Source organism: Leptinotarsa decemlineata, unplaced genomic scaffold, assembly GCF_025532065.1.
Source record: "Leptinotarsa decemlineata unplaced genomic scaffold, Ldec_3_MD MMD2_tig00026282_RagTag_RagTag, whole genome shotgun sequence".
Taxonomy (NCBI): domain Eukaryota; kingdom Metazoa; phylum Arthropoda; class Insecta; order Coleoptera; family Chrysomelidae; genus Leptinotarsa; species Leptinotarsa decemlineata.
Genome location: NW_027412668.1, coordinates 5,490,357 through 5,517,802, shown reverse-complemented (window position 1 = coordinate 5,517,802; position 27,446 = coordinate 5,490,357). Strand labels below are relative to the sequence as shown.

The following is a 27,446-nucleotide window of genomic DNA, read 5'->3' as shown; positions in this document are numbered from 1 at the left end:
CTTGGTAGTACATTTTTTTTGATAATAAAAAATGTATTAGATTGCTATCGTAATCATTGTTGGCGGCTATTTGTTTTATTATGTTCAGTTCTTTATTGAAACCCGGTTTCTAGAATTCTAGAGTATGAAATGTTATTGATGTCGGTATTGAAGAATCTACTGTAAGTTTAGTAAATCTTTCATGGTGAAAATCTCTGTAGACTGTATAAAGTGAGTTATAAACTTTCAATTTTGACTTTTCATAGAAACCTTTACTGATCGAGTAACATAGGTAAAAAAAAACAACAAATGTAACTAACTGTTTTATTAGGAAATATACTATAAACTTAAGTCGAAGTTCTTAAAAATTAAAACAATATTGAAAACTGGAAACATGACGATAATCATCTCTTTTAACAAAACATAATTTTCAACCCTTTAGATTTATAAACAATATACCTTGTAAATTTTCACATTACACTTAAAAAAAGTTTTGCTACGATATTCAGTATTAAAATAAAGCGAAACTAACATTATGGGACAAAAAAATCTAAACATGGGCTAATAACAAGGAACTCAATAAACATTAAAAAAAACCTTATTTTCTCACAAAATCTCAGCCAAAAATACGTCTATGTGGCAGTTTGTGTCATGGAGCTTGTTCACATTTTCTGCAAGATTACTGAATCAATATACCTTGTGCAACTTGTTAGAAAATTTCTCATCAAATAACTATGAGATACCTACATTTTCTATAAATCCTTTAAAAATTAATGTCTCCAACAATTTTATTGCTATTCATTATAAAAATGTAACAAAAACACCAACCTTTCAACCATCAACACATTTATTCAATTTCTATGGTGTGGTTTGAAAAGTCGCCGGTACGGTCCAGAGCTGAAGCCAACAGACTTCTAGATTGTCCCTGTCGAGCTTGTATACAAACTTTTCGGTCAATTGATCCAAAACGCTCAAATAAAACATAGAAATGGATTTAACAATGAAGAACACATTATAATCAATTATATATTGTTACCATTAACTTAAAAAAAATTAAGTAAGTATTGGATGAATATAAAAGGTGTATTCATCATTTACCTAGAGGTTTGTTTGCTCAAATCAAGGGAGGATTTAAACATACTTATAAGTCGGGAATTCAACTTACTTCAAACCAATATTTAAAAAAATAATATTCAAGTTCATCTATCAATGAACAAGGGATTAGTTGCATCTATTAAAAAATGTATTATGTTAAATTTATATTTATGTAAAATGTTTATATGTAAAAGTCATTATGAAGTTATTTATATTCCATGGAAACAATTTATAAATTGAAAATCTTGAATTCACTTCGGAGCATCAAAGGCAAGGAGGTGCTTTGACCGTTTGACTGTCAGCGAGACAGTTACAAGTTTTATTTTTTGTTAACATCTGTGATCAGTGTGAGTTATCATTATGCCCGTTTGTTGTGTCCTAGAGCGTGAATGCTGTTATAACAAATGTTGTATCATATATAGAAATAACCAATCATAATGAAGTGAACAATAAAATAAATGCTTTCAATATATTGAGACACCTAACCTCAACGAACCTTGAGGTCAGATCTGTTCGTCTCTTTTCAAATGAATATGATCGATAGATTCTTATGAAACGAGGACAACATTCTTGAAGAAAATTTCTTCTTGAACGTATCAAATTTTTATGATACTTCTAACAGATCCGAAAATCAATAATATAAAAAAAAATATTTATATATAATTGTGGTAGTCACAATTTTCTGTTTTTTATTGTTCTTTCATTCTGCAACAACGACTCTATGAAAAAAATGAAGTTTGCATTGAAAAGTTATACAAATGCTTATTTTGGAAAGCCACAAAACTCTTGATAGAGAAAATAATTGATATGTATACAAACCAAAACATTGCAAAATAGTGACATAATTGTGTGAAAGTTCTTATTGATGAAAAAAATCCGGGTAATTTTGTTCACAATAAGCAATGAAAAATGCAGTTTTTGAAGTTGAAACTTATGTTTACCATTAATGCTAATTATGTCAATCAAAAATCTAATTGAAATCAAAACTGAATAATTCAATTCAGGTTCATAACATCTCAAATTGAAATATATAAATTTGTTAGTTCATTTCTTTATGGCCTTCCACTTCTAGGCGCCCGACAAAAATTTGTTGTCAAAAGTCGAAGAACTTATATATGTGTATAACTGTATAATTATAAAAAATTGAGTGAATTATTTAAACGCCAGATCTCAATAATTCGACAGGCTGCAAAACTCAAGAAACATAAATAAATGTCTTTTTGTATTGAGATTTCTATGAGACCTTTGTCATTTAAAAAACCTTGAAATAACTGTTATTTGCAGACAATAGTAGAAGGCGAAACAGTTTTCGAAGACAATCACATATGTGTAAGGTGGAGAAGGTGGCAAAGAAAAAATTGCTCTTCGCCTCAAAAAGTCACAGTTGAAATCCTCTTCTCACAAAGTGAGATTTACTCTGGAATTTTTCACGAATGATATGGATAAATGATTATACATAGTTGTAAAGACTTGACTTCCCAAAAATATTGCAGCTTTTTGAAATATTAATAAAGGTTGCCTAAATATCAATTCCAAAGAATTACAGCCAAGTCGTGGCATGTTAATCAATACAAAATTTAAAGGCATAATAGTGTCTCATACTATGAGTCAATTGCAAATGTCACCATGAATTATTTCTCTGGCTCATTTTTCATAAAAACCTGCAGACTACGACCAACAAACCGGGAAATAGTTTTGACACAGCCATCCCTGACTGTGAAGAAATTATACTCCTATGATTATTTGTAATGTGGTCAAAGATTGCAAGAAATCAACAGCCATGAATATTGCAAGGTGATACTCTCAAAATTCTCAATTTCGGGAAGAAATTTTTGTAGCTTATTCACCAAAAGCACAACACGTAACTTCCTAAACGATTATTGTATGTGGCAATAATTTTGGACCATATCAACACTAACAACATACTTTCAAACTATCAAGCTGGATTTAGAATAACTTATTCGCATGAAATTGCATTAAAAACTCTACTTAATGACTGGAAGTCATCGATTGATGATGAACAACAGATTACAAGTCATAAAATTCAACAATGAAATCTCAAATAATATTTTAACGAAACATGGCGTTTCACAAGGGGCTGTTTTGGAACCCCTATTGTTCATTCTATACATAAACAATATTGTTAAAATTATAAAAAAAATGTAATTTACAACTATTTGTAGAAGAAACATTGATTTATGAAACAGCAAATTCGGTGGATGAAATTATTGATTTTTTACAAAGATATATGGAAAAGTTGTTGAAAATGTATCCAAGTAAATCAAAATATATGTATAAGCTCTTTCAATTTGTTGAGAACAGCGTCATTATATGGGTTACCTGAAGAAGGAAATGTCTCTCATAGCTTGAATACAAAATTTTAGATCTCACTTTCTTGAAAATTAACTATTGAAATTGTTCCAAAATTCAAATAGGTGTATTTTTGGATAGCTCATTGAATTTCAATGTACATCCAACATATATTTCAGAAAAAATAGCTAGAAAAATTGGACTTTTATCAAGAAAAAGAAAAGACTCGACAAATGAAACAAAATTCACGATAGGGTCTCATTTTCAATATTTTTTAACAATTCAATATTATTCTCACTAAATAAGAATCAGATGGAGATTACTGAATATACAAAAGTAATGTAGTTATAATATATGGCCAATAGAAATAAAAAATTGTATAAAATGTGTTTAAATTTTTGTACAAAACAATTCTTTTAAAAAAATCCATTGTGGTTTGTTTTTCATATCGACTGTATACAGAGTTTACTTGAAAATAATATAATTCCTTAATTCATGCTGAAAACTCACTATTACTGTTATCATTGTTTAGAGTTACCTTTATTTGTTAATTTTTTCATTAGATACGCAAATGATAAGTATATCTTTTTAAAAAGTCACAAGTAGAAGAGTTGGGATAAAAAGTTTGTCTCAAGACAGTAAAACTTTGAATTGAAAACAGAAAATTTATGATTAGTATCAAAATTATATTTTCAATAAAGTGCAGGATATAAAATTACCAAGTGGAGATTCAAGGACAGCCTGTAAAACTTTTTTATTGTGAATTTGTGAAATATACGGTGAGCATTTTTATTTTTTACATTTTTTGACATTTTTTAACTGAAAATTAACCAAAATCCAATAATGAAGACTGTGAAAAAGTTATGAAAACAAAAAGATAATGAGAACTTCTAACAAGTTTCTTTCGACGTTAGATTCCAACCACTTGGGCTGACCAGTGGTTGGCATCTTCAAAAATACAAGAACTGGTAAAAAAATTGAGATTCACCAATTGAAATTAAAATCAAGAATTAAAATGTGAACATTCTGCCACTGAACTTGAAAATAACAACTTCGAAATTATTTAGGAGGGAGTTTGCACTGACAAGTTCATGAGTTCTGAGACCATTTTTATAAACAATATGATTTGAGAAAATAAAAAACTAGCACCCCACAATAACAACTGTGGAAGTCAGGACAGTCAAACTTCTAATCACTTTTGCCTTAAAACAGTACTGCACGACTAAAAGATGGAAAATGCAATCTGCCAGTAAAGAAAATGATTTTACGGTGAAAGACAGGCTTCAAGATGAATCTAAAAACAAACTAATAAATCCCAAGGAACAGATAGATGAATACTGAAGTTCATAAAATAAAAAGTCCATACAAGTTCAGCATGCGCTAATAGATGAATGTTTCTTTAAATCACAATGAATTACTAGGTATGTTGATACACACATCCTGGGCAGGTATCTTCACCTGTTTAGTCTTTAAAAAAATTTTTCATAGAAAAAATGATCTACAAGAGGATTTCAGTTCAACACAAACCCTCTTCCTTCAAAATTTTATACACATTCGGTAGTTCTATTTGGTATTTCAGTTCTTCAAATCCCTTGACTACCACAGTCACTTCTTCCCCTTCGGGTATAAGCTCTCTCAATTTGTTGAGAACAGCGTCATTATACGGGATACCTGAAGAAGAAAATGTCTCTCATAGCTTGAAAACGTAAAATGCTGTTGTATGGCTTAGAACAGGTGGTAGGATCCAATACAACTATTGTATTGTATATCTCAACTTACCAACACATTCACAGGAAATTCCTAAGATAGGTATGTTTTTCAGATGTTCCTGGAACCTCCTGATATCCTTGCTTTTGACTACTATTTGATTTCCGAAATCTACGGTCTGACATGAATAGTCTCCGTTTTCTTCTTTTTCAAGGACCACGCCTCTATACCATTGAGCTGAAAAAAAAAGATATAATTTTATATTGGTACTGTATTTTGCTTATTTAACTTTAACTTTTAAAAACACACGCATTTCAACAACATAAACAACACTATAAATGGAAAAAAAATCAAGATTCACAAATTATTTGTGTAGAAGTGACTTCCAATTTCATCAGCGTTGAAGAGAAATGAAAAACAAATTAAGTTTGAATTTTGATAAATCATCTCATATATATATTTTCAGAAAAATCAATAATATTAACATTCTACTTCCATTTGGTAACAAAATTATTTCCTATAAACAAACTACTTAATTACTTGGTCTCTATATTGATCAAATTTCAAATTGGAAGGTACAGTAAACAACTTATGTAGTCGGTTTTTGTCTTCCAGGAAAGAGATATTAGGTACCTATGTTAAGGGATATGGCGGGATTCATGTGAAGCCCTTTTTCGAGAACATAGAATCCTTACGGTTATCTCAATATTTATATTGGAAACTGTATCGATTATACATAAAAACAGGGAATATATTCTACAACTACACATACCACACAAGACGGTCAAATGAATTGAATCTACCAATTCCGATAACATGTTTGGTTCATAACTTGTTGATATATATCAATAATGACTCCATTATCTCTGATGATTTTCAAACAAGACTCAACCTCTAACGGAAGCAAGAAACTCTTTGGAAGGTTCGAAATAGATGAACATTTCAATCTAGGAGACCACTATTATAATATTCGTGCAGTCATTGTTCACTGTGGTTCTGGCGTTGAATCTGGGCATTATTACGCCTTGGTCAAAGACGAAACGGACTGGTTCAAGTTTGACGATAGTCGTGTCACGAAGTGTTCTGGCGATGCATTGAATTTATCGGAGCCTCTGGAGACACCCTACATTTATAAGAGAGAGGACATTGTTAGATCAAGATCTTCAGATGATGTGGTGCTGCAGGTTTTTCCGAGTTTTCCTGCAGCTGAAAAAGCAAATGCGCCACTGGAATCAATGAAGTCGCCCCGGAGCGCCAATTTTTATTGTTGTTTTTATTTTATTTTTATCGGTTTTTTATTAGTTAAAAATGGAATCAGGATATACAATAAACTTCCCAATGAAATAAAAGATACTCCTTTTATCATATTCTGAAAGAAATGTACAAAACTATCAAGTGATAAAGTCTATTATGACCTACAAGAATATTCTGACGATGCCCTGTAATTTAGAATGTGTGGAAATTGCTATACTGTGTGAAAAAAATATTTTTATTCGTTGTCTCAGTTCTTGTCATGTAATCGTTGCATATGTATGTATATATAGTAATAACATTTTTTACCAGTATTTTTTTTACATTTACTATATTAAGTAAAATTTTATTTATGTACATACGAAATGTTCAAATATCAATTTCTATAGGTGCACATTTATTTCATTTATATTTTATATGCCTGTGTGTATTTCTGCCTAAATTTTATTTCTGTACTGTGTATCTTTTACTTTGTCAACAAAACTAGATTTTTTCGACAATAAAGTATATTTTGATTGTATTTTGAAGTTTAAGAAAATGTTCTTTAAAGATTTTTATAACTGCTAGTGGGGTTACTTACACTCCGGAAAAATAAATAAATTCCTACTTACGTTCATCATCCTCGGGGGCTTGATAAGCGACCATGATCATCTCAAACTCGGATGGCTCGTAGGGAACCTCATCACTTACAATCAGATCAGTTATCATCTCCATGTATTTTATAGATTCATCCCCCAGAGAGATTAACGTCAAGTCTTTCAAGTCTTTTAATGTGTAACAAAGAAAGTTTTCTGTCGAACCTACTTCGAGCTTGATCCAGTCCATGTCATCGTAAGTTATACATGGCGCCTCCTCTTGAACTGAAATTAGAAATAAAAGGTGGTTTCTATGAACCATTAATGTCTCAAAGGAAGATTCAGTTGAAATGTTTTAAACATTTCAAAGAAAAATATCGACTTGCAAACACACATTTGTTAATTCATTGTGCTTAAGTTTCTTATGATCTGTGAATCATTCAATATTTGTTTGGTATGTTGCATTTACGGCCAAAACAATTAGTGTCAGTGGTTTATTATATATTTATAATAGAGTCGACAATATTCAAGACAACCTATATTAGGGGGGAATTTTAATTGAGTTCGCAACTGATTTCCACAGTCTACTTTAAAGAAATGAGTTGAGACTGACGACCAACACTCCATTTTAAGATTATTTACGTAGGAATTTTGAAATTCAGACCAGGAAAGGTAGAGATTGAAATAAACAGGCAATGTTGAAATATTTCCTCTTTTTTCGAGATCATTCATTAATGCTTATAATTAACTAATACTTGATCTAAAAATCTGTTCTAAAATCTGTTTTTCCGTTAACCAGCTGTCGCACCCCTACGAACGACAACCCACAGAAGTCGAAACTTGTGCGAGATAAGGATTAACGAGATCTTACCTTTAAACGTGTGATTCCTAACACGGATATAAAATATGATATAAAAAATATATGATATAAAAAACAATAAGATAAAGTATATTGACAATTACATAAATAGGGTTATTCAATTGGTTAGATAACACAAGTATACCTCTTTTTATTGCACAAAAATGATTAACTTGGACAAGTACTATTATAATTGAAAGTGTGTCTATGATTTGTTTTGATTTCATCTCTTCAAAATTTACCTATTTCGTATTTGAATAAATAAGATATTTCTATCTGCCAATTGAGTAGAGATGTTTCTTTTTGGCTGTTATTCTTACTGTATTTATGATTTCGATTGAATTATTTTCTATTTTTAGGAAAAAAGATTTTGGCTTTCTACTCCTACATCTTTACACAAAATTTGTGGGAAACTTCTGCAATAAGTAGAAAAGTAATTCAGGTCAAAATAAACTCTTCACAAAGATGTGTAGATCATGAATAGACTTTACTTTTAGATACTTTTAAAAGAACGAACAAGCCATGAACATGGAATTATTGAGAATCGCCATTTTTTTTATTCCGTTTGTATCTGAAAGTAACATATATGCATGATCTAGACATCTTTGTAAATAGTTTGTTTTCAAATGAATTGCTTTTTTCCTTACCTTCAGAAGTTTTCCACAACTTTTGTGTGAAGTTGGAAAAGTAGAAAGTCAATAGCTTTTTTCCCAGATCTAATCTCTCCTAACAAATATACCTATTTCAATTTAAGGTATTTTCGATCATGATACATTCTATAAATTGAATTTTATAGCATACCTGTCTTTGCAACTTTCGGTTTTGCTTCCTCAGTGTTTGCAGACGTGCTGTTACTTTTAATTTTATTTTCAGAGCTAGAAACGGATGCATCTTCAACCTGCACTTTTGGTTCTTCCTCTTTTTTATCCAACTGTTCAATTTTCTCAGATAGTAGAGAACCATCATCTAGTCGAAAATCAAAGTCTCCATCATCTGTGATTACCTAAAAATGAATCATTCAAGTTCAAAACAATATATTTACCCAAAAAATAGTTTATTGAATATAAGTTTGATGAATTTATCATATGATTCCGTTAATCACGACTGATTGAAGCAGAATTAATGAATATAGCCTCTATGAAATATTAATTTTAGGCCGAATTTAAAAACTTTTCAAGAGTAGAACATTGACAATGGGTGTTGATATTTGGAAAAATATTTTTTTCTATAACATTCGAAAAAATCGTCAATTATACAACTCTTTTTGATCAGTATTGCACAATCAAGCCAATTCGTTACAGTCCAGTTGTGTTTCAATTATTTATATTTAAAATTGTCTTCGGACATTATAATTATTGAATAATAAAAATAACAATTTTATTCACAATATTTCTCAAAGTTGTAAATTCAAAGTAAACAATAAGTAAGTAAATATGTAAAACTTGTGAAGTTTGTTGAACTTGTAAGAATTCAATTATTATTAACAATTCATGTACCTAAAGAAATCAATTAACAAATAATTACTACTAAAATTAAAATAATACACGTATAATCAAAACACTCGGTAGTTATGGATATTTTACTTCTACAAGGATCTATAAAAAAAGTTTTGCATATTTTTATCAGAATATTTTGATGTGACTGCTTTAAATGAATTTGGCAATTTGTAGTAATTAAATGGTGATGAATATGAAGAGTTTTTCGTGGATTCTACTTTCTATATTTCATTCAATATTATTATTCAATAATAACGTTAATTCTTCAATTATTTCCTTAGAAAAATTATCAGTTTTTAGAAGAATTGGAAAAAAATGGATAGGAAACACTTTATGTAAGGTAATGCTAAATTTATTCTCTTCTAATCATTTCTTCATCAAGTTTTATAAATGTATATGAAAAAAAAAAAAATTTGATAGGTAAATCCAAAATAAGTTGACTTTTTTCATCTACTGAAAACGCCACCAGAGCTGCAATACTCTTCTTGAAACGCTTTTAGCCAGTTCTGTTTATTGGGAAAAGTACTTGTTTTGGAATTATTCTATGCCAGACGATTCTGGATTTATATTCAGGATTCTCGAGAATCTTGAATATAAACAACCAACATTGTTCCAAACTGAGTGACATCATATCCGATATTCTGGTCATTTATTTTACTCATTAACAGATTATATGAAAAACAATCGACATACCACTTTAACCTTCTCCTTTTGACTCAGCAACTGAAAAACATACTCAGAACCCTTTGGTCCCAATTTGTCAAGCGATTCAAATTCTGGCGAGCGGAGCAAGCACGTGGGTTGGCTGGCCAAGAAATCGTCAACGTTCCTCAAAGAGTTAATGGACAGTTGTTCTTCTCCAGGATAGTCGAGATACCTTACAGTAGCAGCATCAGAAGTCTTCTTAGAAACTACCGCTCGATAAAGGCTGGATAGTCCATCTTTGCAGCAGAGAACCATCTGTCCTTCTTCAACACTAGGCATGAGAAGATCTGTAACCGTTCACAAAAATAATACTAATGAAATTACAGATATCAAAAATGAAACATTTGAACTGACATTTTTTGTGAAAGACTCAATATTTTATACTGTTTTTTTGGGTTTATAACCTTCCACAATCTGAAAAATAAAAACTAAATCAATAGAGAATCTGTTAAAGTATAGTGGGCAAACCAAAAAGTTCACCCCAAAAAGTTACTGCGTAATATAAACTACTGGAAAGTCAAATTGGTCAGTAACGTTTTCTATTCATAAATTTTGCCCATGAATTGAAAAAATCATTTGAAAAAATTAAATATTGATACTTAGCTTTCTTAGGTGGTTAACGCTTCAGAAAACAATCCATTTCTGTTTTTGAAACCTGAAATTCACTATAGAAATCTCTCCCCAAACTATGGTAGTTCTATTTCCTTTTGACAGCAATCTTTTGACTTGTGTTAAAAAAAAATTGGAACTATTACAGTTTGGGGCGAGATTTTTATAGTGAATTCCAGGTTTGAAAAACGTTAAAGGATTGAGAAAGTTTTTGGCTTTCTACTACTCCATCTTGATACAAAAAAAGGATGAGGGAATCTTCCAAAGAAAGGAAGGAAGTAATCAATTTGAAAATAAGTAACTCTATACATGGATGTGTAGATCATGCAAAGAAGTAACTTTCAGACACAAATGAAAGAAAGTCCTCCTGAAACAGCTACTTTCATATAAACATTGAATTACACGAAAGAAAAAAACTCTTTCGAAACAAATACTTCTATATCAACACTGAATTATACAGAAGATACTTTTCTCTACTCAGTTTGTATTTCAAACATTCGTTGTAGAATAAAAATCAGATATCATTCACATGAGTTCTAGATAGATAGATCTTTATTTCAAAAATAGGTAACCCTAATATACATATATATCCCAATTAAATCAACGGTGTATATATACAACATTAGACAAACACAAAAAAAAGAAATACAATGCAGCAATAATATACGAAAATCACAACTTTAAAAATAGAATTAATAGAATTAGTAGAATTACAAAAATTACAAGAATTGCTTTCTACTTTGAATGAATGGTAATAAATTGCACTTTTGCGATTTTCAATGTCAAGGAATAAGCTTGATCTGCTTATGTCATCGATGACATCGTAATGACATTCATTCACCTATTTGATTTAATCCTAGCCAAGAGGAATCTTATTTGAATTGAAGGGGTTATATTTTTTGTATTTGGTACTGAAGAGCCTTAGGGCAAGTGTCTTAAGGCGAAACATCGGTGTATACCAGTGAGGGTGACAGTGTTTCATGTAAGTGCAATTTATTACCATTCATTCAAACTAGAACTCATGTGAATGATATCTGATTTTTATTCCACAACTAATGTTTGAAATACAAACTGAGTAGAGAAAAGTATCTTCTGTATAATTCAGTGTTCATATAGAAGTATTTGTTTGGAAAGATTTTTTTTCTTTCGTGTAATTCAATGATTATATGAAAGTAGCTGTTTCAGGAGGACTTTCTTTCAGTTTGTGTCTGAAAGTTACTTCTTTGCATGATCTACACATCCATGTATAGAGTTACTTATTTTCAAATTGATTACTTCCTTCCTTTCTTTGGAAGATTCCCTCATCCTTTTTTTTGTATCAAGATGGAGGTAGAAAGCCAAAAACTTTCTTTCCCAAAAATTAATCATTCCTAAAAATATAACCCCTTCAATTCAAGTTAAAGGATTGTTTTCCAAAAGGTTAACCATTTAAGAAAACTAAGTATCAACATGTGATTTTTTCAATTCGTAGCCAAAATTTATCAATACAAGTCACTGACTAATTGGACTCTCCAGTAGTTTATATTACGCAGTAGCTTTTCGGGTTGAACTCTTCAGTTTGCCCTTTACTACACTTCAGCAGATTCTCTATTGATTAAGCTTTCATTTTTTCAGATTATGGAAGGTTATAAACCACAAAAAACAGTATAAAATAAACTGAAACTAATACAAATATTTTGATAAAGGACTGATGATGACAAATCTACCAATTCTTCAATATTATTTCTCTAACTCACTTGATTTATCCAACTTCTTGATGTACTCCGTCAACTCCTTGTTTTTTTGGACACTCTCTTTAGTTTTGGTTGCAAATTGGTTACCAACAACATCGAGAAGCATGACCTTATCTCCATTTTTCAGTTTGGATAGCTCTTTCGGAACTTCCATATAGACTTTTGACGCAGTCTTAGGAGTGACTTCTTTTAGAGGTTCATGTTTTTCTTTTACTACAGGTCTAGGCTTTTCTTGGGATTCAGATCCAGCCTTCTCTTGTGCTGGAGGTATAAGCTTTTCCTGTGTTACAGGTTTGGAAGACATAAATTCTTCTTCTTGGGCAACATTAGCCGGTTTGACAGATACTTTGATTTCTTCTCCCTTTTCAACTGAATCAGGCCCTGTTATTATTTTTTCAACATCTACCAGATATGTACCATCCTCATACTGAATATGAAATAAAACTACTTTAAAACCAACTTTGAGAATAACCAGGTGGGCAAAAAAACTGTTTTCTACTCCTGTGTGTGAAATTTAGTTTTTCTCATCAATATTTGTAGGTAAAGTACAATTTCAAGCACAGGTGTGTGAAATGTCATCTTATGGGATTTATTTGAAAAAGAAAGCATCTGACGAGACACTTTTATCTAACTTAGAATTTGACTTGTTAATAAATAAATTCATTATATTATTTTAATACTATTATCTGAAATGAATCGCAATGTTAACAAAAATGCTTTTCCAATTATTTGATTTCACTAACTCTAGAAACACTCAAAATTTCAAATCAATACCTCTTTTATTTTGAGTTATTTGCAGCACCAAACTCTTACGAACGACAATCAGGTTTTCCCAAAAATTTGTATTTGTCAATTCTGAACAACTTAAAGGTTGTTTGGTTGAGTTTAAGCCACAAAAAATCGTCGCGGGTTGCAACGCAGGTTCCAATAAAGCCACTCACTTTGAACATAACCTAAAGGTCGTCGTAATATAATACACATATCCATTTTCAAAAAACAAATAATGCAATAATTTGATTCAAAAATCGTCATGGCCCTGCGCTCTACAAACTATACAGAAAACAATTTTTTTGTCAATCACCAATCTGGCAGATAGATGTACCAAACAAGTTATGAGAATTAATGAAAGCGACAAGCCCCAAGTAAAATTGACATATTTCTCAATGAACCAAAAAAACTATATCATTAATAAAACTGCAGAAAAAGACCTACTATAGAGTCTTCATCTAATAATACAAATCAAACAGAAAGTAAATCATAAGTTGAAAATCTATACACTTGAATATCAATTATTACTATAGTAATGAAAATTAATGTTTAAAATGTTTTCAATTGGGAGTATCCATTTTATAGTTGTATATAATAATAAATAAGCTTTATTGTCAGAAGAATGAATCTTATTGACAAAGAGTGTGTGACTAAGATGAAAAAGTATACAAGCATATACCAATTCTATGTAATTTAAAACCTATAAAAATATTTATAGGAACATATACACATATACATATAGAAATATGCTAAAAACAGATGTTTACTATGATAAAGAAACTGTCCACGTATGTTATTACAGATGCTTAACGGAAAAGGAATGGAAATTATTTCAGAGAGAGTGTTAGTGGAAGTTATCATCATAAAATTCGCCCAAACTGTAATATGATCTGTCAGAAAGTAACACTTTGATTGCTTTCCCAAACTCTGAGGGGCTTTCTATACATTTAATGTCGTGTAAGTGTAGATAAAGTATAGTGTACCAACATAATGTGTGAAGACTTTTATGCCCTTGCTGCACTCTAATATTTTTTTTTATTAAATAAGAAAACATACCTTTTTCTTAATCATGATCCTCAGTTCTAAATCTGTAGCCAAAGATACATCGGTTTTACTCAGAGCAAATCTCAATCCAAGGACTGGAATCTTCCTTAAATTTTCAGGAAAGACTTTCAGGGATTCTGCTTTATGTCTATTACCGTAGTCGAGAAAGTGGACAAAATAATCGCTCTCGTTCAAAACCCTGGCTCTGCACCTGGAAATATAATGTCTTTAAAAAAACTACCACTTTCCGCTTATATTCTCATTATATTGTTGTAAATCATGCCCTGAAAAAAATAACGCCGGCCGCCACTGGTAGCCATAAACCAATTGTGACGTAGCTAAGAGCGCGCGAATGTACGATGTTCGCTGCCGTTCGAGATGTAGCGAGAATAATGCTACCGGTTTCGATGGAAGCGCCATCCACTCGCCCATCGAGACAGTCAAGTGGAAGTTACAATGCGGTACGCGGAGCGATCTAGTGAGGCGATAGACATTCAAATAATAGTTTTAGTTGAAGTGTTTGTTGTGTTGTGTTTTTTAACTTATCTGGTAGCACGTTATATAGTTTGTAGTTGAGTGAGTTTTTGGAAGATTTACCAAGTCTATATCTGGGTACTCTGATTTTATTGGCTCCGCGGGTATTGTGTTCGTGGACAGGGGATTGCAGAGTTAAATTCGGCAGGTTCTTATGTATTTCCAGTAGTGTGCTCAAAATAAAGAGAGATGGAAGGGTCATAATTTTCAGTGCTTTATAAAGTGGTCTGTATGTATCACGATAATTAGCGTTGGAGAGAATTCTTACAGCCTTTTTTTGTAGTATGAATATTTTTGGTGCCGCTCCAAAGTAGTAAACCCTAATTAAGATGGGTTTGAAAGAGGGGAAAAAAGACAGTTCGTAGGGTGTATGAGTTTATGAGATTATAAAGAGTGATCTGGACAATTTTAGGCTTAGTTGACTGACATGGTTTGACCAGGTGAGTTTGTCATCCAGGACAAGGCCAAGCAGTCTGGCATTTCTGTCTTCCTGCAGATATGTATTTGTGGTTACTATTAATTGCTGGAATTTGTCGTTGTTTGCTTGAGTCTATTTGCGAGAAACCAAGACTCGGTTTTCTCTTCCGCTTCCTTAGCCAGTCTGACCAGGGAGTTGTGATTTTTGTGTGAATAAATTAATGTGGTATCGTCTGCGAAAAGAACACTTTCGAGTGGATATAGGAAAGGGGTCAGATCGTTTATATAGATAGTGAACAACAGCGGACCCAATACAGAACCCTGAGGAACGCCCAGTTTGACATCTCTGAAACCGGATACACAGATAATTGTTTAGTGTAGTCAATCATTGGTCAACCCACGGGAAAAAACATAAGAATATTAAATTGAGGTTAACAATATGTAACTATACAGAGGAAAGGGGAGAGAAAAAGAAGGAAAGAGGGAGAAGGAAGAAAGAGATGAAATATTTGATCAAAACTTGAAGATGATGAATGTCGCAAATGTAATAGACCACTTACCAAACATCCTCATACACTGCAAGAGCTAATTGGCCTCTTATAGGACTTTGTAAATCCTCTAATTCTGGTGCCGTGTCAAAAAGTTGTATCAACATGTTTTCCAGTTCAACGGACGAATCAGTTTTATGAGCCCAAAATATATTCTCCTTTTCTATGTGAGTTATCTTCATCTAAAATCGAATCATGGGGAAAAACATTTATTGCAAGATATGGCATTATAAGTCTACTAGTTGACATTGTATTTGTTACGACCGGTTTCGGTTTTTCAGGCTGTTATCAAGTATCTGTCCCCTACAGTTACTTATGAATGGTCTAACAAACCGAAACTGGTCATAACAAATAATAAACTTCGACATATTTGTCCCATTTTGGGGTACAGAAAAGTTAATTATTCATTATTACGATTTAGACATTCATTCTATCTTTCTTGTTCAATTGATGACCTATTATTTTGTAGAAATTCATATTGAATATTAGATAAAGAAAATAACTTTTGTCTAATTTCTACAGAGTTTATTATTTGTTACGACCAGTTTCGGTTTGTTAGATTATTCTCAACTAACTGTCACCTACTGTTATTATTTGTTACGACCGGTTTCAGTTCATTAGATCATTCTCAAGTAACTGTCACTAACGCTATTAATTGTTCTATTTATTGTATATCCATCAATTGACAAAAACATTAATTTGAAAAAATGAAACTCACATCATAATAACATCCGCTTTCTAGCTCAACTGTGTCAATTTTGTCTACAGATTCAAGATCGGACAATTTCTTTCTCCTATCAGAATTACTGCTGGTATCAGAGATATCATCCCGATGCCTACTCTTACTCCTTCCCCTATTAGAGCCAGAAGCAACATTGTCTTCTAAAGGTGATTTGTGAGTGAACGATCCCCTATTTTCGAACTTTTCATCATCAAAACCATTGTTTTCCCTGAAAAATAAGATTAATAATCAGGCCAATCAAGTTTTCAAACAATAGGGAGGAAATATTCTACTATAATTGTAAAAATTTTGAAGCAGTTTCAATTTTGGATGCCCCACAAGGTTCGGTTTTGGCTCTTAACTTTCTATTTGCTATATGTTGATATTGAAAATATAGATTTGATGGGTGATCACTTTTCATTTGCAGATGATCTTCAACTATTCTATTGAGAAAAAAATTAGAATTCATTGAGAAGAAATCACATCTGTTTATATTAAGTTTCAACTCGTTACAGTTGCAGTATTCAAATAATACTTATGCTTGTTTAAGGACAATGCTGTTAGAATGTATACTTGGTTATGATTAAATGTTTTATGCCATGAAAAAAATTGATGAAATAAAAAAAGTAAATATTTAATTTTTTTTCCTGGATAAGAATATATAATTATTTCATATAAAGATTAAATTCATTATATAGTATTATTTCTTTGAATAAAAATTATATTGTTTACACTTTTCTTAAGCCATTTTTGTTCCAAATTTCGTCTACTGCTCTTTTTATAATTAAGCTATATCCGAAATTCTCAAGCTAGTTTAAAACACATTCTTTTGGTTAACCTATAATCTCATTTTTACCCTTGTTTTCTTTTCCATTAATTTGACTGTATTACATTTGATTCGTCAACATCACACCAGAATAATATGTCACCACACACAAGCTGATAATATCAGCTTCGGTGGATTTTTGTTTATTCTAAGCCTAATATTACTAAGTTTTTTTTTTATTAGATATTTGATTTTGTAACAATAGAAGGTCTGTCGCTATTTATGAATAAACAGTATTATTATTATTATTATTATGACATTTAAATCAACAACTCAAAAATAACTTTTCAAAACCCTCAGAAGTGCGAACTCGTTTCCTCGTTTTCATAAAAGAGGATGTATGCATCTCCACTCACAAACGATTTTGGTGAAATTGATGACACGTGTGAATCATTGTATTCATGCCACATACCAGTATAGGGATGTCTGCAGAATGTTGTATAATGTCCGCTGTAGGTAGACCCACTGTGATTGGAAAGTGCATATAGATTATAACGGCAAGGAGTCACATTGTTTAATATTAAACAAAAGTAATTTTTCGCGGAGGAAAATCAGTTTTTTATCAGAATGTGGAAAGTAAAAATACCCAAAAAAGGTCAATAATGAATGTTTTATATATACTGAATAGCTGTACATAAGAGGACTAATTAGTAAATTTTTGATAATCATTTTTATTGAGATGGAATGTATAATCCACAAATATGTATTTTTCTTCCCAGAACTCACCTATTATTATAATTATTCTGCCTTGGCTTCTGACGATCACCAGTTCGTGTTACTGAATATCTTTCGTTTGGTATGAATTTGCTTGGCAGTGCCTTCGGAGTAAGTTTTTGCCCAATGGGAGTTGAATTACCGGAAGAATTAAAACCACCCCTCTGTTGACGTATTCTTTCGGGCCTGGCAAACGTGTCATTTTCCCTTGTATGGTTCATGAATCGGTCGTGTTGTGATTGGTTTGTAGATTGGTTCCATGACGCTTGGTTTCTCGCAGTATCGTTCATGGGTCGGTTACTATCGGCGGGCTGTTCGCCAAGTAGTTTGTTCTTGCACCTGAAATTGTTCATCAAAGTTTCAATCCTGAACAATTGAATATATGAAAACCTCGAGATTTCGTTACAGTGATTGAAATGAAAAAAAATTATAATATATATTGCTGAGTATCAATGTACGTGGACTGTAATTAATAATAATAATAAACAGCTTCATTTCAGAATAGATTACAAACTTTTATTGCGAAAGCTCAGTAACATAGAATAAAATGGCGTCAAACAAGGAGTTTCAGATTTTTTTGTTATAACTATTTTTAAATGAATGTTCCAGTGAGATATATACGCGTTCAAATTATATGGCTCTAAGTCTATGAGAAGTTTTTTTAGTCCTCTTTTGAAAACTCCAATTTTCTTAGTTCGTTTTAATCTGTCAGGAAGGTGGTTGAAAAGCTTGATGATATATAGTGGGCGCTTTTTTCAGTTACTGTTAATCTAAGAAGGGGATACATATATTCGTTTGTTCTAGTGGGATACTTATGAGTAGGTATATTCTCAGTGAAGAGGTGTGAATTTTTATAAATGGACATTAGGCATTCATAGATATAAATCGCGTAGACTGTCATTATATTGGTGGATTTGAATATTGTTCTGCAAGTTTGGTTATAATTGAAGTTGTTAATTCCTTTGAACTATGTCCGTCTTATGATGGAAACTACAAAATTAGCCATTATCAAGAGACGTACAAGGAAATACGGGGGTCTGAGTGAGAGGCAGAAAAATCCTATACCAGAGTACAATAGTTGGTCCATGAATGAATAAATTTCTTTCTTTCTTTCACTATCAGAAGACGACTGCGGCATACTCGCCAACGGTGGAAACTTTCCAACCTCAAAGTGAGGTTGGAAAGCTGATGAAGCTATTTATTCAAAAAATTTAACCACAAAGTATTCATTGGTTAACATTTCACTTTTTAGTATTACAAAAAATCATTATGAGGAATACCCATATAAATTCATTCACTGTAACTATACTTTGAGGTTTTGAGGTAAAAACTTCCAAGCGCTTTAGTGTGAAAATCAAGAAAGGAAACAAAAAGTGCAAAAAATAACTGGAAAATACAAAATTAGGTATCACTTCCTTTTGTTTGAATTCACACAATAAACTCACCTTTCTATTGTCCGTAAGATATGTTCTTCATCTATAGCAACAGCTTTATTTTTCAGAATGTAAGTCTTTGCTTCTGACAACAGATGCAATTCAAATTCCATCTGGATTTGCCTACAAGAAAAACGAATATTTTTGATGACCTGTTACCGAAAAGTATTTCATTTTTATTGGTAGTTTCTAGGAGAGATGTCACTTAGATGATATCTTTCCAGTGAAGGAATTGATCATATCCTTCTGACGACGAGTACGAGGTCTGTTAAAAATATTTTTAACAGACCTCTTATGTGTCAAGCAAAGTCTATGTGAACATATATTTTCATCACTTTAAGGAGCTACTGAAGCCTTCCAAAAGTGTATCATTCTTCGAAAAATTTTAAAAACAATAAAACCTTATTTTTCAAATAATTTTCTTCTACTTTTTGCAAAAACTGCAGAGGTCTCTTATAATTTCAATATTATCGGTAGAGTTTGCTAACAAGTGCCATGTTCATGAAAAAACAAATCTATCTCAATTTAGCAGTAAAAACTGTATACCAACCTTCTATCAACTAACAAGGGGTTGAAACAATCCCTTCTGAAAATGGCAAACCCTGCCTTTCGAACATCCTCTACATTAACATACTTTGCACCAGAATCTGCTTGAAACAAAACCAGCGGATTTCCATGTATATCACAGTAGTCCGTGTTTTCAGAAAATTCGTCATCTAGATAGTCGTAATTGTTCATTTTGTTTTGAGGATTCACGGAAGTTGTCCCTAAATTTGAAGAAGCAGATTGAGAAAAACCCCTAAAAGTAAACACATTAACTATATTAACTTTTAAAAAGGTAATTACAAATGAAGACATTGGCCAATGGTCAGCTGACTTTCAAGTTGTAACAAATGGTATAACAAATATTGAAATATGCGAGAAAAAGAGGAATATGTTTATTGTCTATAAGATTGAGATGTTTACATACCTTGAACTGTTCTCAGAGTTCCCCCCGAACGGTTGTGAATTACCCCTTGGGGATTTACGAAAATTTTTATTTTCTTCCTGCTCAACTGTCCAGCCGAATTTGTTATTCAATTCTCTACAAGCTTTATGACAGGATCTAAAAATGTAAATTTCAAAAAAAAATTAGATCTCAAACATTTTTGTTCAGTATAAAATCCAAGCAAAAGATTCAATACACAATGAAGTGAAAAAATGTAGTGGAATTGAAAAAGTACTATACAAACTTACTCTAAATCGTCGAAATATACTTTAGCAAATTCTTCTGTTAGATATAATTTTGTTACGTTTCCAAACTTTCCAAATTCTTTTTTTATGAAACCCTGAAATGAAAAATAAATGAAATACGGGTACTCATACTATTTACAGGTACTAGTAGATGAGCAGTATTGGTAAAACCATTTCGTTATTCCCGGAAATCTCTTTAAACGCAACAAAAAAAAAATATAACTTGAGAAGCATTTTCTGATCAGCCCAAAGAACACTGCTGAAAAGATCAGACAATGAAAGGAAGAAGTGCAAGCAATTTAGAGAATATTTCATGCATCTGAAAGAAAATTCTGTATATGATCTATAAAAGGCCGAAAAGCTTTTTCCAAAAAAACTAATCTCTCCTAAAATATTCTTTTTTGAATTCAATGGTAATTTTTGGTGGCATTAAATGTTTGGGTCAGTGTATAACAAAGTATTAGGAAAAGAGGGAAACATTTTCAAAGAATAAGTAAAAGTGACGCATTTTTTACCGGTTTGGGACTTTCTTTTCTCATTGTAAGTGATGTGTTTCCTTCAAAATACAGGGTTTTCCAAAACTTGACCCCCCTGTAAGTCAGAAACGGACGTGTAATCGAAAATTTTAAAGAACACGCCAGTTTTTATTTCTAGGGGGACTAATTCTGATATGGAAATCATACCCGAAACTTCACTCACCTGCGGTCAGCATCTACCACCCCTATTTTTTTCAACGCCATGGGGGGTCGACTGATACATCATTTGAAAGGTCTTTTGTCCCTCTATTACTTCTGTAATTTTTTTCGAAATTGGTTCATTCGTTATTGAGAAATTGAATGAACGTTTTATTTAAGAAAAAACAGAAAATTCGCTGTCGATCATTTTATTGACGAAATTAACAAAAGTTATATCAATGGCAACACAATCAACAGATAAAGTGTCAAAATTACCTCCATCTAGTTCCATACAATTGATGCGGGTGAGAATCCTATTGGGGTATTTTGCAACCTAAGCAGGGCGTTCGATTGCATCAGTCATACAATCTTATTGAATAAACTGTCTCGATTCGGTATCCGAGGTGTCACTCATAAATGGATAAAAAGTTTTTTGAGTAACCGTAATAGTCGTGTCACTATTGGTAACCATGTCATCGTGCAATGATTATTCTAAAGTAGGTGTTCATCAGGGTTCGGTCCTAGGACCTACCTTATTTATACTTTATATCAACGATATTGTGAAGATATGTGATAGCTCAATTATTGTTTACGCTGATGATACATTAGTTATTGTATCAGATAGTGATGAATATTGTATACGTCAGAAATGTAAAAAAAATCCTTTGATATGGCTCAGTGGTTTAGAACCAACTCACTTCATCTAAATACAAATAAAACAAAATGTATACGCTTTTACAATAGACAAAAAGAAGCTAGTGTAGTTGATTTTGGAGACTTATAGTCAGTTGAAAAGACCGTCCGATTTCTTGGATTATATATAGACGAACATATTTCCTGGGGAGAACACTGTAAAATCTTAATCAATAAATTGAATTCTGTTTCCTATCAATTACGTAATTTGAGATCAGTTCTGTCCAACGATCAGTTGCTGATACTCCACTATGCCCAAGTAAACTCCACACTTCGATATGCCATCTCCCTCTGGAGAAGGTCTTCGAGAGCTATGATGTATTTGTTGCACCAAAGAGAATACTCTGAGTAATGTTTAGTCTATCCTCTCGACAAAGCTGTGTTGATGTATTCAAAACAAGTAAAATCATGACGGTACCATCATTCTTTATCTTTGAAGTTTCTGTGTATATATTTAGTAACTATAACAGTTTTTCAACGAGATCTAGCATTCATAAACATGACAAGAATAAAAAATCAGCTGAATATACCCTTTTCTAGGGTCCAATTATCTAAAAACTCTCGAAACTCACTAGGTCCTTTATTATTTAATAAATTACCAGACTATGTAAGAGAGAGTCGAACTTTAACATGTTTTAAAAAATGTCTTAAACATTTTTAATTGAAAGATGCTATCATAAAGTTGATCAGGCACTATAATAAGTATTTGTAAATCCTTTATGATTTTTCTGTTATTTGTGTATTTGGGTGAATATATGTATATATGTCTGTATATGTATATATGTGTTATACAATTAACTGAGTATGTACTATCATATTTTTTTTAATGCTTACTTTTACTGTTTACCATTACTATAGATGAACGACTATAATACCTGCAAATTTACTGTTTTGTTATATACAATTTAACTGAATGTTATCATGTTCTGTTAATTTTAGATAAACGACTTGTATTGTTCTTCTGGAGAATAAAGAATTATTATTATTACAATAATACAGTCTACTTTCAAAAGCGTTCATTACATTATTGAAGATGTCCGAAGTCAGAAATCGGCAATAAACAGATAGGAAGGTAATCTCGATGGAGACACACTTAAATCTATTACAAGACTATAACTAAAAAAATTAAGAAAATGGTGACAATTTAGTAGAAAATGAAATAACATTTCAGCAGGAATTCCCCCACATCTTGATGTTCGGGTGAGACATTTTTTGGACGAACAATTTCCAATGCGTAGGATCGGCAGAAGGGGTCCAGTGGAGTGACCAGCTAGATCACCTGATCTCACACCGATGGACTTGTTTCTGTGGGGACACTCGATGTCAAAAGTCTCGATGTCGAAAGCCTACAAATCTAGAAGACCTGCAAGAGAGAATTTTTGGGGAATGCAGATTGCTGACTCCGGACATCTTGAATAATGTACAGAACGTTTTCGAGAGTAGACTATATTATTTATTGTATGGTACAAGGTGGAGGTCATTTTGTTTCCACTGATATTATTTGTTGTTGATTTCCTCATTAAAATGAACGACAGCGAATTTTCTGTTTTTTCTTGAACAAAACGTTCAACATTTAAGTTCCCAATACGAATGAACCAATTTCGAAAAAATTACGGAGGTAATAGAGGGACAAAAGACCTTTCAACTGAAGTATCACTCGACCTCCCATGCCATTGAAAAAAAAAATAGGGGGGGTACTTGCTGACCAAGGAGGGTAAAGTTTTAGGTATGATTTCCATATTAAAATTAGTCCCCTAGAAACAAAAATTGACGTGTTCTTTGAAATTTTCGATTACACGTCCGTTTCTGACTCACAGGGGGGAGTCAAATTTTTGTTGGAACGTAATGTAATGTTTGAATTGAAGGGATTATATTTTTAGGAGTGATTATTTTTTGGGAAAGAAAGTTTTTGGCTTTCTTCATCGATGTATACCAGTGAGGATGACAGTGTTCCATGTAAGTGCAATATGTAACCATTCATCTAAAGTAGAACTCATGTGAATGATATCTGATTTTTATTCCACAACAAATGTTTTGAAATACAAACTGAGTAGAGAAAAGTATCTTCTGTATATTTCAGTGTTCATATAGAAGTATTTGTTTCGAAAGAATTTTTTTCTTTCGTGTAATTCAATGTTTATATGAAAGTAGCTGTTTCAGGAGGACTTTTTTCAGTTTGTGTCTGAAAGTTACTTCTTTGCATGATCTACACTTCCTTTCTTTGGAAGATTCCCTCATCCTTTTTTTCATCAAGATGAAGTAGTAGAAAGCCAAAAACTTTCTTTCCCAAATGAAACAACGTCCATGTATTCTTCAAATCTCTGAGCAGTAGTTTTTCTCAAATAAAAATTCATAACAGTTATGGAATCATTAACAAAAAAAAGTTTACAGTGAAGTTTTTCTCCATGTATCAAGTCAATTTTATATCTGTAGTTTGAGATAAACACTGTGGCATCAAGAGTTTATCAACTCAGAAACAGAGTTACTGCCAATCAATATTTTTCATGTAGCGTCGTTACAAAAACTGGTTCACACAAATTATTATTTTACCACCATGATTCAATTGAATAACAGAATAAAAAAAGCTCAACTAAGGCAATGCTTAATATCAATATTGCTTACTCTGTCAATATCCTCCTCGAATCCAGAAAGGAAACAAAAATTCCTGAAAAATTTAAAAAATGATTGTGTGGTTTCAATAACATATTATTTCTGTCTATAGAAGAAATAATGAAGATATCTAAGGTAAACTTCGGTAGGTTGACAAGCAACTTCTACAAACAGTGCTTCTACTCAAGTAATTTCAGTTTGAAACATCACCATTAACGTAAGTTTGAAAAGTGTTAGTAGTGAAGTAGAACGTAAAATGAAAGAATCACCAGTTGAAGTTTCTTAGTTCTGCATTTCTAGAAAGCTGATATTTGTTTCGCTTAGTGTTTATATTATAGACTAAAAATCATAAGTGTACCAGCTTTTCATTGTTGGGTTTGTTAATAACATTAAAAAATATAATTAAATGCTGCGTTACTATCTTTTACCTACAAGACTGATGTAGGATGAATAACAAGACCTCAGAATGAGGCATTTCTCATTGGGAGATATCACCCAACATAGCCTGGACTTGTGAAACAAGACAGAAAAATGACAATCTACCCCTTATGATAATAACGAAAGCCTTTATCACCCTACAGTTAAAAACCATTTACAGGGTTAACTAGGTATGTTGAAAAGTAATTTAGGTGCTTATAACTACAAAGTTACAATTTGAGAAAATGAATAACAAAAATATAATATAATAAAAAAAAACTATACCAGAAAATTAAAAATGATATCACAAAAATTTGAAATTGAATTGAAATTATTGCAAATGCTAAAGATAGGTGACTTAAGGCACACATTGGTTCTAGCCAGTCGGCTGTAAAAAGTTTTTGTACTTCTAGTTCTAAAATGAGACACAGAAATTTATATAGAAAACTTATTCCAGCAAGTTTTCTGCGTAATTCAAGACTTTCAATATTGAATGTTATGGTAAGACGTTCATATGGAATACCTCTATCAGGATAAGATAATATAATAAATAAGCTACATAAAGAGCAGATATGTTTGAAAAAGATCTACAATTGCGAACAATAAAGCCATAAACTCTAAATGCTTCACTTACTTTCGATCTAATGTGGTTGAAAAAAGACAAATGTTGATTAAAATATACAACAAGATCTTTAATTGAGTTATGTGATAGGGAAACGGTAATTACTCGATAATTGTACTCGATGACTGACATTTTCCCACTATAAATATCTTAGGAATCAACCTCATACTTGCAACAAACAAAATTTTTCAAGCTCTGCCTATTAGAACCAAGAATTGAATCGATGTGTGTGTAGTTCGATTTCATTCACTTGACATTGACATGGAGATGTTATTTTCTGTTGTCTGTTTATATTTTTTTTGCGGAGATTGTACATTCCATGACAAAGACAAGACTAGCAGTAAACCATTCTACGAAGCTTCACTCTAATAGGGCTATAATTATAAAACTTCAACACGATTTTTATTTGAATGTTTCGAAAAAAAAATGTGTACGCATGTGATACTCTATATCAGCAGCTTTGTAGAACTTCAAAATTTCTAGCACTACCTCCCAACCTATAAAGACCTGAATTATAAATTATTACTAAGCATGCAAAACTAACTACTAATACAAGTTAGTAGCCCAGCTAACTATATTAGTGAATTGTGTGTATATAATTATGAATCGAAAAGATTCGTGAACATGTGCACTGTGGTTTATACATAAGGATATTAACTTCAGATGATCTAATTGTGAAGACTGTATCGTCGAGAGGTACCTACACTTGTATAAGGCAATAAATATTTCGAAATAAAATATCGAAACATTTATCTTTTCCAATTACCCACACCGTAGGTTGCTGCAAATGCCTGCCAGAAGACAATTACTGTCCCGGCTAATATCACGCTGGATACTTAATTATATCCGACATACATGTATGCAATATATCTCACAGAGGTTAGGTTAGTGTCGTCAGACTACACTGCACCTATGAGAGGTAATATCTCGAAACCTGTTCTTTAGCTGGCTTCAAGAATAGAATATTATTTCATGTTCTTCATACTACATGCTTCCAATGATCAATAATATACAAAAGATAGAAAAAGAGAAGCAGAACACATCAATATCCTCCAATAAAATTTTCACATCGGGTTTAAAACTATTAGATTTGAGACTTGATTGCGAGAGCTGCGAACAGCACCTCAGAGAAAACGATTACCTCTTAGTGTCAGGCCTCTGCCAATTATATTTTTCAAGTAACATGAACATTTCAATATGCAGCAACCAACAGGTGTTATAATTCTGAAATTTTTCAATATCCGTAGGCAGTAATCATTATACTTTGTGTGAGCTAAGATTCTGATTGAAAAAGATCTGTAATCAATACTGTTCAGACTATCCATGACTTCAGAGTATGTACATTATTGGTAGAGTTAGTTATAGTTTATCTTCAGCTCTAATTTTTCTTTTCATAGAATTCTTAGTTTAGTTGGATACATAATAAGTCATGAGTATCTTTACAGGAATTTGATGTAGCAAGCTGTGCAAGAAAGCCCTCATTTTCAAGCATGCCAGGAGCCAGTTTTATAAGAAATATACAAAGTATCAAGAATCCAGAAAGTCCACCATGAAATTGGAAAGACTTCATTACATATTTGATCAACTACAACTCATTTGAGATTGAACCACATTGAACAGGTGAGTATTAGGTTTGAAAACATGCTACCTTCTCTCCATGTGTGCCTTTTGAACTTACTTTTACCAGGCTCGCGAAAGTAACTGAAATATGACTCACCTGTTTCTGTCAGTCATAATTGTCGATGATCAAAACAATCCTAATGAGCAAGCACAATATTAAGAAAATAGAACACAATTTAAAAATACCTAAATATGAATGCTGAATGCCGACAATATACACCAACAATTAAACAATCTGAACAGGGTTGCCGCT

General features: G+C 31.9%; 1 protein-coding gene across 3 annotated transcripts; it reads right to left on the bottom strand.

Moving 5' to 3' along the window:
• Nucleotides 1–289: 289 nt before the first annotated feature.
• Nucleotides 290–27,446, bottom strand: LOC111511057 (uncharacterized). 3 transcript variants are annotated; one of them, XM_074179680.1, is made up of 16 exons: nucleotides 27,291–27,438; nucleotides 24,547–24,589; nucleotides 20,561–20,652; nucleotides 20,295–20,429; nucleotides 19,875–20,123; nucleotides 19,337–19,447; nucleotides 17,904–18,230; nucleotides 16,349–16,580; nucleotides 15,643–15,812; nucleotides 14,144–14,342; nucleotides 12,323–12,746; nucleotides 9,966–10,264; nucleotides 8,578–8,779; nucleotides 6,954–7,202; nucleotides 5,164–5,328; nucleotides 290–5,055 (listed from the first exon to the last, which is right to left on the bottom strand). In XM_074179680.1, exons 1-16 carry the CDS (start codon nucleotides 27,305–27,307, stop codon nucleotides 4,901–4,903), a joined length of 3,069 nt encoding a protein of 1,022 aa, XP_074035781.1. In that variant the 5' UTR covers nucleotides 27,308–27,438; the 3' UTR covers nucleotides 290–4,900. The 3 variants fall into 3 exon arrangements, with proteins under 3 accessions (XP_074035781.1, XP_074035782.1, XP_074035783.1); XM_074179681.1 differs by lacking the exon at nucleotides 24,547–24,589 and having other exon boundaries at nucleotides 27,291–27,446; XM_074179682.1 differs by lacking the exon at nucleotides 24,547–24,589 and having other exon boundaries at nucleotides 19,875–20,091; nucleotides 27,291–27,446.